At 43.5% G+C, this 15349-nt stretch overlaps 1 protein-coding gene across 1 annotated transcript in view; it reads left to right on the top strand.

The window, feature by feature from the left end:
* LOC129711235 (AP-1 complex subunit mu-1) overlaps positions 1 to 15349 on the top strand; it is an 80615-nt gene that overhangs the window by 50584 nt on the left and 14682 nt on the right. The window contains exon 11 of the mRNA XM_055658746.1: positions 1175 to 1250. Within this exon, the coding sequence (XP_055514721.1) occupies positions 1175 to 1250 (76 nt within the window). The remainder of the gene's footprint in view (positions 1 to 1174; positions 1251 to 15349) is intronic.

Genomic DNA, 15349 nt, shown 5'->3' with positions numbered 1-15349 from the left:
GGAAAGGAAACTTTCATTGGATTGTTATTGTTTGACATTTAGTACAAAAACATTTCTAATGTATATTTTTATGAAAGAGTAATGAAATGATGCTAAAGATGAAGCTTTTGAAGGGATTAGAAGGCCGGCCTTTTAATGTAGAGGTGTATGTGATGTACATAATATAATTTATACACACAATATGCAATGTCATAGTTGAGAATGTAAATAAAAGTGAAACATTAAGTTGAATATTGAGTATGTATGTGCTTTGAATGCAACAAAGGAAGAACCATTGTTTAGTTAAAATCCGACTACTTTTGAGCTTTGGCCTCTCCACTCAAGGAAGTATTTGAAAAGCAGCAACTTACTTGTGATTAAAGCAACTAGTTGAAGATGTGAAATTGTTCACATGTTAGTGTCAAAGACGCACCACAGGAAAACCGGTAATTTGGCCCACTTAATCCGCGTCAAATTTAACCACCAATTTGTGTTAATCCTGTTTTTTGGGAAAGCAAAATAGGAGACGTTGGAATCATACAGTCAAGCAGCATGGAAACTGGCTCCTTCAGTTCACTGAGTCTTTGCTGACCATCAAACACTCATTTGCATTACTCCCATCTTATTCTCCCCAGGCTTCCATTAACTCGTTTCTGCACCCCTCACCCCATATTCTACCTATGTTCGCTAGGGATGGCCAATCTACATGTATTTGGGATGTAGGAGGAAAGAAAGATGGGGATCCATACCATCAGAATGTACCAACTCCACAAACAGAATCAGAGGTCAGGCTTGAGGCAGCAGCTCCACGAGGACAAGGATTGACCTAAAAACTGGAAACTTGTCAAGAATGTTCACGATTCAGAGCGACTCGTAATTTTATGGTGGTTTTGTGCAATTAATGTTCATGTGAAGATAGTAGAAGATAATATTCAGTCTTTTCTGTAGTGTAATGGTCATAGCAAACTATCCTTCACAACACGTAGTTTTCTCTCAAACTAGTTTCTGAGACTTTCATTGCACACACATAACAGAAACGTGCCTTTAAGCAGTTCTTCATGCAAAATAAAGTTCAAGATATCTGAAACAATGCCTGCATGTTGACTTCATCCTCAAAGCTTCAACTGACAATAAATGTCTTAATGTGTTTAATGTATTTTGCCATTTAAACAAAAGGTTGTCTTCTTCTGGACAGGTTCGTTACTTGAAGATCATTGAAAAAAGCGGCTACCAGGCTTTGCCGTGGGTTCGTTATATTACTCAGAATGGAGGTAAGGAATATTTTCAATTATTAACTCATTATTGGTTGAATCCAATCACAAATAAGTTCATGTCATAGGAGCAGAATTAGGCCATTCGGCCCATCGAGTCTACTCCACCATTTAATCATGGCTGAGCTTTGTTTTCCTCTCAACCCCATTCTCCTGCCTTCTCTCCATAACCTTTGACAGCTTTACTAATCAAGAACTATCAATCTCCACTTTAATAATACCTAATGACATCCCACTGTTTGCCATTTCCCATTCAGCCAACCTTCTATGCATGCTAGTATCTTCCCTCTAATATCATGGGCTCTCATCTTGTTTAGCAGCCTCATGTGTGGCACCTTATCAAAGGCCAGAAAATCCAGGTAAACAATATCTACTGACTCTCGTGATCTCGCCTTCCCAAATTCATGCTGACTTCAGCCAAGTTTATCAAGTGCTTTCAAGTACTCTGAAACCTCATCCTTAATAATGAATTCTATAACATCTTGCAAACCACTGAAGTCAGGCTAACTGGCCTTTAGTTTCCGCTCTTTTGCTTCTCTTCCTTCTTTAACAGAGGAGTATCATTTGCAATTTTCCAGTCCTCTGTTACCACTCCTGACTCTTGTGATTCTTGAAAGATCACCACTAATGCCTCCATAATCTCCAAGGCTATCTATTTCAGAACCTTGGGTTGTAGTGCATCTAACGGTGACTTTTCCACCCTCAAACCTTTCAGGTTCCCATGCACCTTCTCCTTAGTAATAGCACTAACTTCTGCCCCCTGACTTGAATTTCAGGCACGTTGTTGTCATGAACACTGATGTAAAAAACGTACTCTATTCCTCTGCCATTTCTTTATCACTTCAGTGGTTCAATGTCCAGTCTTGCCTCTCTCTTACAGTTTATGTATCTGAAGAAACTTTTGCTGTCCTCTTTTATGTTATTGGCTAGCTTACCTTCATATTTCAACTTTTCTCCCCGAATGGCCATTTTGGTTACCTTCTGTTGGTCCTTACAAGCTTCCCAATCCTCAAGCTTCCCACTAATCTTTGCAATATTACGTGCCTTCTCTTTTAGTTTTATGCCATCTACACATAACTAAAACTCTCATTTTGTTATCTTCCGGTTTGCGTTGTTTTTACATTTGCGCAAAATCGCTACACAATTTTTCGCCACTTTACCATGCTCCTGTGCTGCAAATGCAACAAATTTTATTCTGATCGGTGGAATATTTCAAAAGTTATTAAGGTTTAAAAATCTTAAAACCAGCTCATGCGCAGATTGGTCTCCTCTGCTCCCTCCCTGCACCATCGCTGCACTGATTGACCATGTCCGCTGTCAGTCACCGGCAGGGCCCGCCTTGGCCTCTGGTCAAGGTACCCTCCGGTCAGAGGAGCGGCAACCTCAAGATCCTGGGGAGGTGAGGAGGGAGAGTGGGGGTGTTGAGGGAGAGGAGGGGATTGGGGGGGAAAGTGGAGGAGGTAAGGTGGGAGACTGGGGGGAATTGTGGGAGAGGAAGGGGTAGGGAGGTAGGGGGAGGGGAAAGTGAGGGAGGGGAGAGGAGGGGGGCAGGGAGAGGAGAGGAGTTATGGAGGGACTGAGGGTAGGGGAAAGGAGAGGTGGGGGAGGGTAGGATGAGAGGGGAAAGAAGAGGGACGAGGTGATGAGGGAGGAGAGGGAATAGGGAGAGGTGGGGGAGATGAGGAGGGATAGTGGTGGGGGGTAGGGGAGGTGAGGAGTGGGGGAGATGGGGATAGAGAGATAGGAGGGGGATGGGGAGAGGAGTTATGGAGGGAGTGGCAGGGTAGGAGAAAGGAGAGGGAGGGAGGAGAGGGAGGGATTGGGGAGGGGAGGACAGGGGAAAAAAGAGGAGGGGGAGAGAGTGCTGGGGATGAAGGGAAATTAGTTGCACCTGCGCATTTGGGGGCTATGGGTGAATGGTGGAATATTACGTTGGGGGAACGGGTTGCGTTGGAGGACCATGCCTCCCGTGTGACAGGGACCAATGGGTCCCATTTAGTCTAGTCTGTTATAATTACTGAATTTATTCAGCAAGTGTTAACTTTATCTTTATCAGAACTGTCATGACATTTCACTTTCACAAAAAAGCATTCTACAAAATATTATCTTTACCCCTGATGCCTTGAAAGCTTGCTGGAGTGCTTCCATTTGGGAATGTCTGGGATGTAGTGGAAGGGATTGTCAGCTACAATGGTCCCATTCCCTCAAACCCCCAACTGTGTTTGCCATGTAAGTCATTAACATGTAAGTCATTAACATCCAGTATTAGTTTCCCTGTTTCATCTCCTAAAGATTGTTTTTTTGCTGCTGTCTTCCTCTTTGCATAATAAACCCTCTTTTAATTTCCTGCTAGCATATCCTCTATTCACCTCTAACTTTTTAGTCATCTTTGTTCCTAAATTTTTTTGCCAGTACACAGACCGACAACTATTGTTTGTAATTTCAAGCCTTGATTTCAGTTCGATTCTGTCCCGGGTACTTTTTGTAAAATAACCTGTTCCATGATTGATCCCATAGTGTACTCTTGGACAATGCCTTGAATACATTGCATGAATTTGTCCTCAAGGGTGCCTAATTAGTACATTTATGTGAAGATGGGAATTCCCAATAGCAATAGTACCATCTATGTTAAAGCCAGCATTACATATTAATGGAGCAACATTTTTACATGCGAATGGAGCATTTTTCATCACATTGGTGATTGTGCATTGCAGTTGGTAGGGAAGCTTTTAGGAAGATGGATCATAATGTACAATACCCAGCCTCTGACCTCTTGTAGTTAAAGTAGAAATTGGTTTGGTGGGCCAGTTGCGTTTCTTGTCAGTAACCTTAGTTGGATGTTAATTATGGAAGCCCTGATGAATGTCAGGAATAGATTCCATCGAGAAGAAGGTACAGGAACTTGAAAACTGACCACTGGGATCAAGAACAGCTTCTTCCCAGCAACCAACATTGCAAAACACTAACCTTAGCTCAACAACTGTGATCTCCAATGGACTGTCTTTGGTTACACTACATTTTTATTTTTACTGTTATGCTTTCCATAATGTGTTGTATTTTTGTTTATTATATTATCCGTGCGTTATTGTGCTTACAGGCCTATTAAGCTGCAGCAAGTAAGAATTTAATTGTTCTGTTGTTGGTACTTATGACAATTAAACATTCTCGTCTCTTGACCCTTCTTGATGGTTCCTGCAGATCGCTGAGCTAGTGACAATAGTAATTGCTTCTATCAGCAATTGCCTACATGTTTAGTTTTTCCTGTGTGGATGTGAGCAAGCTGAGAGAATTGAGCAGCTGGGCTTGTACACTCTGGAGTTTAGAAGGATGAGAGGGTATCTCATTAAAACATATAAGATTGTTAAGGGTTTGGACACGCTAGAGGCAGGAAACGTGTTCCCGATGTTGGGGGAGTCCAGAACCAGGGGCCACAGTTTAAGAATAAGGAGTAAACCATTTAGAACGGAGACGAGGAAACACTTTTTCTCACAGAGTGGTGAGTCTGTGTAATTCTCTGCCGCGGAGGCGGTGGAGGCAGGTTTTCTGGATGCTTTCAAGAGAGAGCTAGATAGGACTCTTTAAAAATAGTGGAGTCGGGATATGGGTGAGAAGGCAAGAACGGGGTACTGATTGGGAATGATCAGCCATGATCACATTGAATAGCGGTGCTGGCTCGAAGGGCCGAATGGCCTACTCCTGCACCTATTGTCTATTGTCAGCCTGCAGGTAAAACAAGTGAGGAGGTTTTAATTACAGGAGGAATACAGCACAACGTATGGAGATCTTTTAATTAGTAAGGGTGTCGGGGGTTATGGGAGAAGGCAGGAGGATAGTGCTGAGAGGAAAAGATGGATCAGCCATGAGGCAGAGGTGAATTGATGAACCGAATGGCCTCTTTCTGCTCCTATAACTTATGAACTTCCTATTGTAATGAAAACCTTCTTGCTTATTTTAGACTTAGATGACTTAGATCCTTTATTTGTCATTCAGACCTTTCGGTCTGAACGAAATGTCGTTGCCTGGAGCCATACATGTAATAATAAACAACAAAACACACAATAAACACAAATGAACATTCACCACAGTGAGTTCACCAGGCACCTCCTCGCTGTGATGGAGGCAAAAATCTTAGGGTTACTGTCTCTTCTCTCCTCTTCTCCCTCTGCGCTGAGGGGATACCCCATCGGGCGATGCAAGCTAACCTTCAAGCTAACCTTGTGACTCCTGCATGATGATACCTATCATTCATTAGCTATTTCTATTCTTCCTTTGGATGAACAAGTGTTCAGGACCGCAAGTCGATACCTGGAGAACTGTGACAGGGAAGCATTTGATAGTAACCTGGCTGATTGAAGCATTGTTGACTAATTAGTATATTATTTAAACTTATTTGTTTTGGGAATAGGGACACCAACAACCACATCACATTGACTTGCTTTTCCTGCTCAGCCTGAAAGCATTAGGCTTAATCCAGGGAGCTCTGATGTTAGGTTAGTGATGTCAAATGACCTTGCCATCTACTCAAGATCAAGCTGGGATTTTATAGCAGTTTATGTTTGCATGCTTTCCCGTTATTGGTTCAGAAAGGATGAAATTCCTGTAACTTCTGGATTGCATATTCATTGCTATAAACAATAAGCTGTCACACCCACTCTGTCCCTGATGAGCATTCGTGGAAGTTTGGATCATCGACAGCATATTAGAAAGGATTGTGTGTACTGGGCACTCAAACTAGAGAAAAATTGTTGTCTTATTAAGTGATTTGATTTTGAAGAATATGAGGAAATGGTTGAGGGGAAGGGTAAGCAGATGAATATGTTCAAGATATGAGGACAGACTGAGTTAGCGGTAGAGCTTCAGAATCGTTATTAATTTATGAAGTACTGGTGATATTTTCAGGAAAAAAGTATTGTGATTTTATCTTTAATCTCCTAGTTTGTTTGTTCTCCATCAGTTAAGTTATCATGGATGTTTCGTAATTGTCTCTGATTCAGAAGGTTCCTCTGTTCAAGTCCTGACCAGCAATGTGGGCAATAATTGATGGAAATTGAAAGATACAGCATGGAAACAGGCCCTTCAGCCCGCTGAGACCATGTCCGCCATCGATCACCCATTCACACAAGTTCTGTTATCCCACTTTCTCATCCACTCACTGCACACAAGGGGCAATTGACAGAGGCCAATTAACCAACAAACTCCGCAAGTCTGGGACATGGGAGGAAACTCGCGCGGTCACAGGGAGCATATGCAAACTCCAGCAGACACGACCCAAGGTCTGAATTGAACTGAGATCTCTGGCGCTGTGAAGCAGCATCTCTACCAACTGCCCCATTGTGCTGCCCCGAATGGCTGGGCTAATGTTTGTACTGACTCTGGTGATGCTATCTTCAGGAAAGATTTAGACTTTAGAGATGCAGTGCGGAAACAGGCCCACTGAGTCGGCGCAGACCGGCAATCGCCCTGTATACTAACACTATATTACACACAAGGGAAAATTTTACCGAAGACAATTATCCTGCAAACCTGCACATCTTTGGAGTGTGGGAGGAAACCGGAGCACCCGGAGAAAACCCACGCGGTCACAGGGAGAACATACAAACCCCGTACAGATTGAATCCTGGTCCCTGGCACTGTAAGACAGCAACTCTAGTGCTGTGCCACCCCAAAACCATATCTACTCTTAAGTCTATGTCCATTCTATCAATAAACGTGCTTCTGTAATCAGACTATAACAATGAGAATACTTTGAAAGTGGTTTATTGTAAATAAAACTTCAGGAAGGGCCATGAAAGATGTTAGAAAGGCAGATGAAGAGGATCGAAGTGACCAACTATATCTCCGTCTGTCCCTCTGCCCCCCGCCCCCCATCTCACCGCCAGCAAACAGTCACACATCCTCTTGGCATCTGTCCTTTCTACACACATGTGCTCTCTTTCTCCCTCTCTTGTCCTTCCTCAGCCATGGAGGCACCCAACATTGACTGAGAGAGTCTACATGTGCACAGAACATAGAGAACGGGGAACATTTAAGGTGGACTTGTGGAGGCCCAAGAGTTTTACCTGTTGTGTTACCCACAAATTATGAATCTGATGTACACCAGTCACCAGCTTTACTCGTCTTTAGGGACCTCCATTTTAGAATATCCAAGTGTTCTTAAACATGATTTTGTGTTTTGATCTTGTGTTTCAAATCAAATCCCCCTCCCCCAATCACCCTAATCTACAACGACAAGCCTACTCTATTGTCACAAGACAACCCACATTACAGGTATTGGTGCAGGAAAGATTTACTATAATGCTTATAACACATTAACATCTGTCCTTGGGGGAATTATCCTTCTACGCTCCATACGTGGCCTCACCAATGCCCAAACTGAAGCCTTTAGATAATATGCAATACATAACAAAATCGTTAGTTCTCCCCAATACTTGTTACATATTCACAGACAAGCTTAGTGCTAGTCACGCACCAAAATCCTCCTCCATCTCAGATTTTAATCTTTACAATCTTAAACCATTAGTCAAAATAGTTGTGAAACACTGTGGGGTTATAATGGAAATTGGTCACTATTCTATCTCCGAAGATGGAGATGGGGAAGTTGAGAAAGGAAGTGAAGAGTTGATAGCAAATTTGATGAGACTTTCATGTTCATGTCAAAGCAGGAAATAGCACTCAGACAATTATTGAAGATTGCATTGATAAAATTGGAGTAAACTTGTTCTGGGGCAAATGGTTCAGAACAGGTTTTATGCGTGCGATTTTAGACATTGTCTAATCCCTACCCATCTCACTTGGGAAGTCCAGATAGCTCCTGGTGGAGATTGGCCCTGCCACTTTCCTAAGCAGGTAGTTCCTCATCTAGCCTAATGGGACCTTTGGAAAATGCTACTTGCTGGGAAAGGCCAAGATCACCTGCACTATCTTCTCCAACCCACCTTCTCCAAGCCACCAATTTAAAAAAATGGCAGAACATGCAAAACGACAAAAAACATATTTTACGCTGAGCTGATTAGACATCCGGAATGCACTGCGGCCTGCAGGTGAAACATGGCTCCCAGTAGCCTGCTCTGAGCTTTAAAACAAAAAAAACAATAATTTAAGAATATAATATCTAGCAACAGGATTCTGTCCTGAGGTCCAGAAAGTCCTTAACATTTTGTTGGATCACACTGCATTTTGTCCTTAAAAATAAATTTTCAAAAATGCTGCATTTTTGCACATCATGGAACAAGGTATTAGTGCAGAAATATGATGTTTAAGCCAAAGATCAGCCATGATTTTGTCGAGTGTCTTTGATCTGAAACGTGAACACTATTTCTCTTCCAGCAGATGCTGCTCTTCCCTGGTAACTTATTTGTTTCATATTCCTTTCCGTAGTATAGCTTTTAGTTATATAGTCATTCCCAATTATGTAAACTAAGAGCCAGTGTAAATATTTTTCAACTTTCGGTATAAATTAAATTCATCATTCATCACGAAGCTAGCTGCTCCACCCTCACAAGACCCACAGTGCCCCTCTGTCAGTACGTGGCCATAACTACAAAGCAACCAAAGGGTCCAACCAACTTCTTTTACACCTGGAATGCAGCTGCTTTCGATTTATAATTTTTGGATATTTGAAAGTTAGTTGCGAACTCTGTGCAGTAAATTTGGTAGGAAGTAAGTAATCCGTTGGGACACTTCTCTCCAGTCTGGTTACAATTTGGATGTAACCTACTGCATATTTTGTTTTGTGATTTTGGTGAATGAAGATCAGCTGAAAATCCTGTAGAACGCAGCTGTTGTCTGACTTGCTGAGTGATGCCAGCGGGTACTGAGCCATCTAGATCAGGCAGGTCCGAGATTCATTTGCTGATCTGTGTTGAGTTAGCTCCTCTCTGCCAAGTGTCATGGGGCATGCTGCAATTCACGTCAACTCACTTGGACCAGGAAATAAATAATTCCAGCCAGCATTCCCAGAGCATTGTATTGTGCAGCTAGTTGGCTGAGGCACTAGAAGATTGCTAGCACCTGTATGGCACTGCCACAGATTGGATTAGGCTATAAAGTGGGAGGAAAAAATATGAGGAAGGGATGGAAAGTCTGCCAGATAATGAATGGTAAACAGTTACAAAACGACTTGCATTGGACTATTACCCTGGAGGTGTACTTGTGGACCATACAGTATGGTTGGTGTAAAGCTACAGTTAAGGGTTTGAAGCTGGGCCAAAAGACAATCCCTTGCTTCTTACATTTTGATTAATTTTAAACACTAATTTGATTGCCTAGGATGTAGCGAGGAAGATTGATGGATGGTAGGGTAGTAGCCTTTGTTTTTCAGGCCCCCACTCCCTCATCTTTACTATGGATGTCCAGTCACTCTACAGCTCCATCCCCCACCAGGACTTCATTGACTTCATCAACTTCACCACTAATTTCCATCCTGCACTCCCATTCACTTGGACCATCTCCGACATCTCCCTACCGTTTCTAGATCTCATCGTCTCCATCGCAGGAAATTATTGACCGCCATGTACTACAAACCTACTGACCTCCATAGCTACTGTATCTTGACTACACTTCTTCCCATCCTGCTTCCTGTAAAGACTATCCCCTACTCCCAATTCCTCCGTCTACGCCGCATCTGCGCCCAGGATGAGGAGTTCCATACCAGGGCATCGGAGATTTCCTCAATCTTTAGGGAACGGGGGGGTCTCTTCCAATCCTCTCACTAGGGTCTCCTCGAAATCCCGCAGCTTCGCTCCCCCCCCCCCCCCCCCCCCCCCCCCCCCCCCCCCCCCCCCCCCCCCCCCCCCCCCCCCCCCCCCCCCCCCCCCCCCCCCCCCCCCCCATTCGTAACAAAGGACCCCCCCCCCCCCCCCCCCCCCCCCTTGTCCTCACCTTCCACCTCATCAACCGTCGTATACAGCATATAATCCTCCAACATTTACACCACCTCCAACGGGATTCAGTTACCGGCCACATCTTCCCATCTCCACCCCTTTCTGCTTTCCGCAGAGACTGTTCCCTCCGTAACTCCCTGGTCAACTCGTCCCTTCCCACCCAAACCACTTTCCTAGGTACTTTCCCCTGCAACCGCAGGAGATGCAACATCTGTCCCTTTACCTCCCCCCCTCGACTCCATCCAAGGACCTAAACAGTCTTTCCAGGTAAGGCTAGGTTCACTTGAACCTCCTCCAACCTCATCTACTGTATCCGCTATTCCAGGTGTCAACTTCTCTACATCGGTGAGACCAAACACAGGCTCGGCGATTGTTTCGCTGAACACCTCCGCTCAGTCCGTCTGAATCTATCTGATCTCCCAGTAGCCCAGCACTTCAACTCCCCCTCCCATTCCCAATCTGACCTTTCTGTCCTGGGCCTCCTCCATTGTCAGTGAGACCCAGCGCAAATTGGAGGAACGGCACCTCATATTTCGCTTGGATAGTTTACACCCCAGCAGAATGAACATTGACTTCTCTAACTTCTGATAGCTCTTGCTTTCTCTCTGCTTCCCCTTCCCAGTTCTCCCACTGGTCTTACTGTCTCCGTCTACATTCTATCTTTGTCCCACCCCCGACATCAGTCTGAAGAAGGGTCTCGTCCTGAAACGTCGCCCAATCTTTCTCTCCATAGATGCTGTCTCACCCACTGAGTTACTCCAGCATTTTGAGTTACTTCGATTGTACCAGCATCTACAGTTCTTTCTTACACAGGGTAGTAGCCTTTCTCAATATGGACATTGTTAAGGCATTTGATAAGGTTTTGCGTGGGAGATTGGTTAGGAAGGTTAATGTATCCATGGATCTAAAATTAATTTGGTAATAGGATGCAGAGAGTAGTGGTGGAAGATTGCTTTTCAATTGTAAGTCTGTGATCAATGGTGTACTGCAAAGCTCAGTGTTGAGATCCTTGTTTGTGATATATGTTAATTACTTAAATGTGAATGTAGGAGGTATGATTAGTAAGTTTGCAAATGACAGGAAGGTTAATGATGTAGGTTGTGAGGAAAGTTGTCTTCAGCTACAGCACGATATAGATATGCTGCAAAAATTAAATGGCATATGGATTTTCATCAAGACGTGTGAGGTTGTACTGCAGTGAACGGTAGGGCACTAAGGAATATAATGCACAAAGTCAGCTCGGGGTCCAAGTCCATAGTTCCCTGAAATTGGCAATGCAGGTTATTGGAGTGGTGAAGCAGGCATATGATAGGCTTGCCTTCATGGCTCAGAGCGTAGAATATAAACTTTGAGGCATTATATTGCACCGTTATTAACCGTTGGTTTGACTGCAGTTGGAGTATCGTGTGTAGCTCTGGTTGCTACACCATAAGAGGGATGTGGTTGCTAAAACGAGGGTGTGGGATTAAGGTGAGACGATGCAGTTTTAAACGGACTTGAGTTGAAAGTGGTTGATATATGAAACTTGCAGCTTGTGGAGTCAGATGCAATTATGTTGCAAACATTTACACAGACAAGGCATATAAGGATGCAGACCTAACATAGGTAAATGAGACTAGAGTCGATGCATGAAATGATTGGCATGAATATGATGGACCGAAGAGCCCGTTTCTGTGCTGTGTAACTCTGACTGTGTAACAATGTGCTGTGCTGTGTAACAATGGTCTGCCCTGTGAGCCTTTAAAAATTATGTTGTAGTACTTAAAAGTACAGAAATCGTGCTAACTGATCAGGCAAACAATTGCAGTCCTACAGCCATCAAAAGGTTGTGGAAAGGCATCAAATACTGAACAAGCACCAATAGAGTGAATAATGTTTTGTGTTCATCACAGACCTTTGTTTTTCTGAATGCATGGCATGCAGGGGGTTGTGGCTGCAGTGACATGCAGCAATTCACACTCAGCTCCAATCCTGTTAAGGGCCTGTCCCACCAGCATGCGATTGCATGCGTCTAGCGCGACCAAACGGAAGCGGAGTTCGCGCTAAGTAGCGCGTGACGTAATTTCCGTCATACTCACCAATCAGCTGGGCAGGAGGCGGGCCGACTGAATTTGGACGTCACAAGGCGTCGGGCAGTGACATCATCACCCAATGGCACGCCGGGCGGTGACGTCATCGTGCAACGCCGTCAAGACGCTTGGTTACGCTCTCAACGCACCTGCGGGACAACAGGCCGTTGGAGCGTGGAATTTTCAGACAGTGCGGGATTTTTGGAGCCCCGCGCGATATCGGGACCAGCCCCGCACATCTCCATAAGCCTCCGCGCTTGGAAGTGGGACCGGCCCTGCGTGGCCGTACGCCTCAAGCGACCACGTTTGGTTGCGTTAGACGCATGCAATTGCATACTGGTGGGACAGGCCCTTGAGTATTGTGAAAGTGATTACGGTTCATGTCCTTATGTCCAGCCCTTCTCTAGTTTTTAAATTCTTATTTTGCACTGCAAATTCTGCTGCCGCCTCCCATTTCTCTGAAACCTCCTCTCTTTAACCTTGCAACCGTCTGAATATTTGCACAGGTCCCAGTCCTGACTTAGTAGCCATCTGAGTTTTTTTCCTCCCCTTTTGGTACATCTTCGGCTTAGTTCCTTCATGCCCTCCACTTGTTTTGTCTAGTTTAGTTTATTATTGTCACATGTACTGAAGTACAGTGAAAAGCTTTTGTTTGCATGCTCTCCAGTCAAAGGAAAAACTATACATGATTACAATCAAGAAATCCACATGTACAGATAAAGGATACAGGGACAAGAGTTAGTGCAAGATAAAGTCTGATAAAGTTCAATTAATGACAGTTCAAAGGATTTGGTAAATCCTTTCTTCTTTCACTGTTTCTTGTTTCAAACAGAAAGAACCAACCACTGTTTACGCATGCATTATGCCAATGTCTTTAGAAAATTGTGCTAAAACTTTTTTTTAATGACTTACTTGGTTACGTTGCTGGGCAGTGAGATGATAGAAAAATTGATTTTTCTATTGAGTCCAAAAAAGTATTCAAAGCTTGTGAAACATTACTTACTTTGGCCCAACTTGCCTACATCGACCAACGTGTCCCAGCTACACTAGTCCCACCTGCCCGCATTTGGTCCATATCCCTCCAAATCTGTCCTATCCATGTACCTGTCTAACTGTTTCTGAAATGTTGGGATAGTCCCTGCCTCAACTACCTCCTCTGGGAGCTTGTTCCATCCACCCACCACACTTTGTGTGAAAAAATTAGCCCTCAAATTCCTATTAAATCTTTTCCCCTTCACCTTAAACCTATGTCCTCTGGTCCTCGATTCACCTACTCTGGGCAAGAGAGTGCATTTACCCGATCTATTCCTCTCATGATTTTATACACCTCAATAAGATCACCCTTCATCCTCCTGCGCTCAAAGGAATATAATCTCAGCCTACTCAATCTCTCCCTTTAGCTCGGACCCTCTAGCCCAGGCAACATCCTTGTAAATCCTCTCTGTACCCTTTCCAGCTCAACATCTTTCCTATCACATGGTGCCCAGAACTCAACACAATACCCTAAATGCAGCCTCATCAACGTCTTATGCAACTGCATCATGACCTCCCAACTCCTATACTCAATACTCTGACTGATGAAGACCAATGTGCCAAACGCCTTTTTGACTACCCTATCTACCTGCGACACCACCTTCAAGGAACCATGCATCTGCAGTCCTAGATCCCTGCGTCCTACCATTCACTATGTAAGCCCTACCATTCACTGTGGTCAAAAAAAATCTTGATTCGACTAGATTAACATTGCATCCAAATATACTAGATTAAGTGCAGAACTGCTCTTTTTATGCTTGCTGATCTTCCAAGTCCCTGGGCTTGGTACTTTTTTTTTTTTTAAACCCTCCTCTACGTGTATCTCAGTCCTGAGCTGGCTTTATCATTTTTTTATTCTTTCCCAAGATACTTTCCCCAGTACTAAGAATCACTACCTGCAGACTGGAATTGCATGCACATGCTCAGCCTGAATCTGCCAACAGTTCTGGGGAGAAGATATTGGCTATTATATAATAAAAAGAATGAGGGCAAACGTTTAGTGGAAGTAGAGACCCAGCTAAGAAGAGAAATCTTGCTGCTTTAAAAACATTTTAAAGATTCTAAAGGTTTGGTGATAGGGTTTCTGCAGGTCAAAAACACTTTTGATTTGGGCAGGTATCTCATCTGCATCCTTGTATCTCATTTCCATTGGCCCGTTGACCTAATCCCTTTGTATGTTTGTGTTTCCATCTGATTTTTTACTTTCTCTTGTCAAATATTTCGAACATTGCTATAATGTTTTATCATTTTTAAATGAGCAACTTAAGTTCACATTTTTTAAATTTTATTCTAGCCATGAAAAACAGCTTGTCAAAGGACAGTGAAGGAATGTAGTAATGGCAGCCAACTTATTTTTCTCTTTATATTTGTCAACTATCAGCATAATGTCTAGGTTTGTTACATGTGGCCTTTATGATGGTGCTGGCCTCTGTTAAGAGGGATATTGTACAAAATGTATATTTTATTTTTATATGATTTTGAAACATAGCCTATGTAAACCGCCCAGACAAATGCTGATTCTTTGAAGTCCAAGTCAGATTATAGTTTGTTTTCCCCAAGGCAATTATCTGGTACTCGCTGTTGGAGTACAAGGAGTTCTTGTGGTTAAGTGAATCGTCCATGTGCTTCATATTGAAGCTCCACCTCATTGGATATGTGATGCTGCCAGTCATACTGCTGCCCTATTTTCTTTTCAGTTTGAAGAGTCTTGAAGGCCATGCAGTTCTAGAGATGGTCTTGCTAATTCTTTCCATTGATCAGTGTCTGCCTTTTGACAGGGAAGAGCTCTGGATCTGGATCACAGCACAGAGTGCAAGGTTCCCCCTATGCAGTGCTCATGAAGTCTTCAGAAATATTAGAGAAAAATATATCACTCTTCTATTTTCTTTTAACTTTCAATTCTACAAAGACTGATCAGGACTGGGTGATAGGTGGCTGACCTATTGTAGAAGTGAGTAGGTGAAGCATTTGAAGGCAGTGATACTCTTGTGAAAATCCCTGGAAATCAGCCAAAGAAGGCAGCCATAAGCCAAGGTCATGATCTCCAACTTTCAGCAACAAAAGACATTCCAATTGAGGTGGCAGTTCAACTGTCTCGACTGTTTAGTCTCTGACA

The sequence above is a fragment of the Leucoraja erinacea genome, chromosome 29, assembly GCF_028641065.1.
Source record: "Leucoraja erinacea ecotype New England chromosome 29, Leri_hhj_1, whole genome shotgun sequence".
Taxonomy (NCBI): Eukaryota; Metazoa; Chordata; class Chondrichthyes; order Rajiformes; family Rajidae; genus Leucoraja; species Leucoraja erinaceus.
This window is presented reverse-complemented; position numbering and strand designations above follow the sequence as displayed.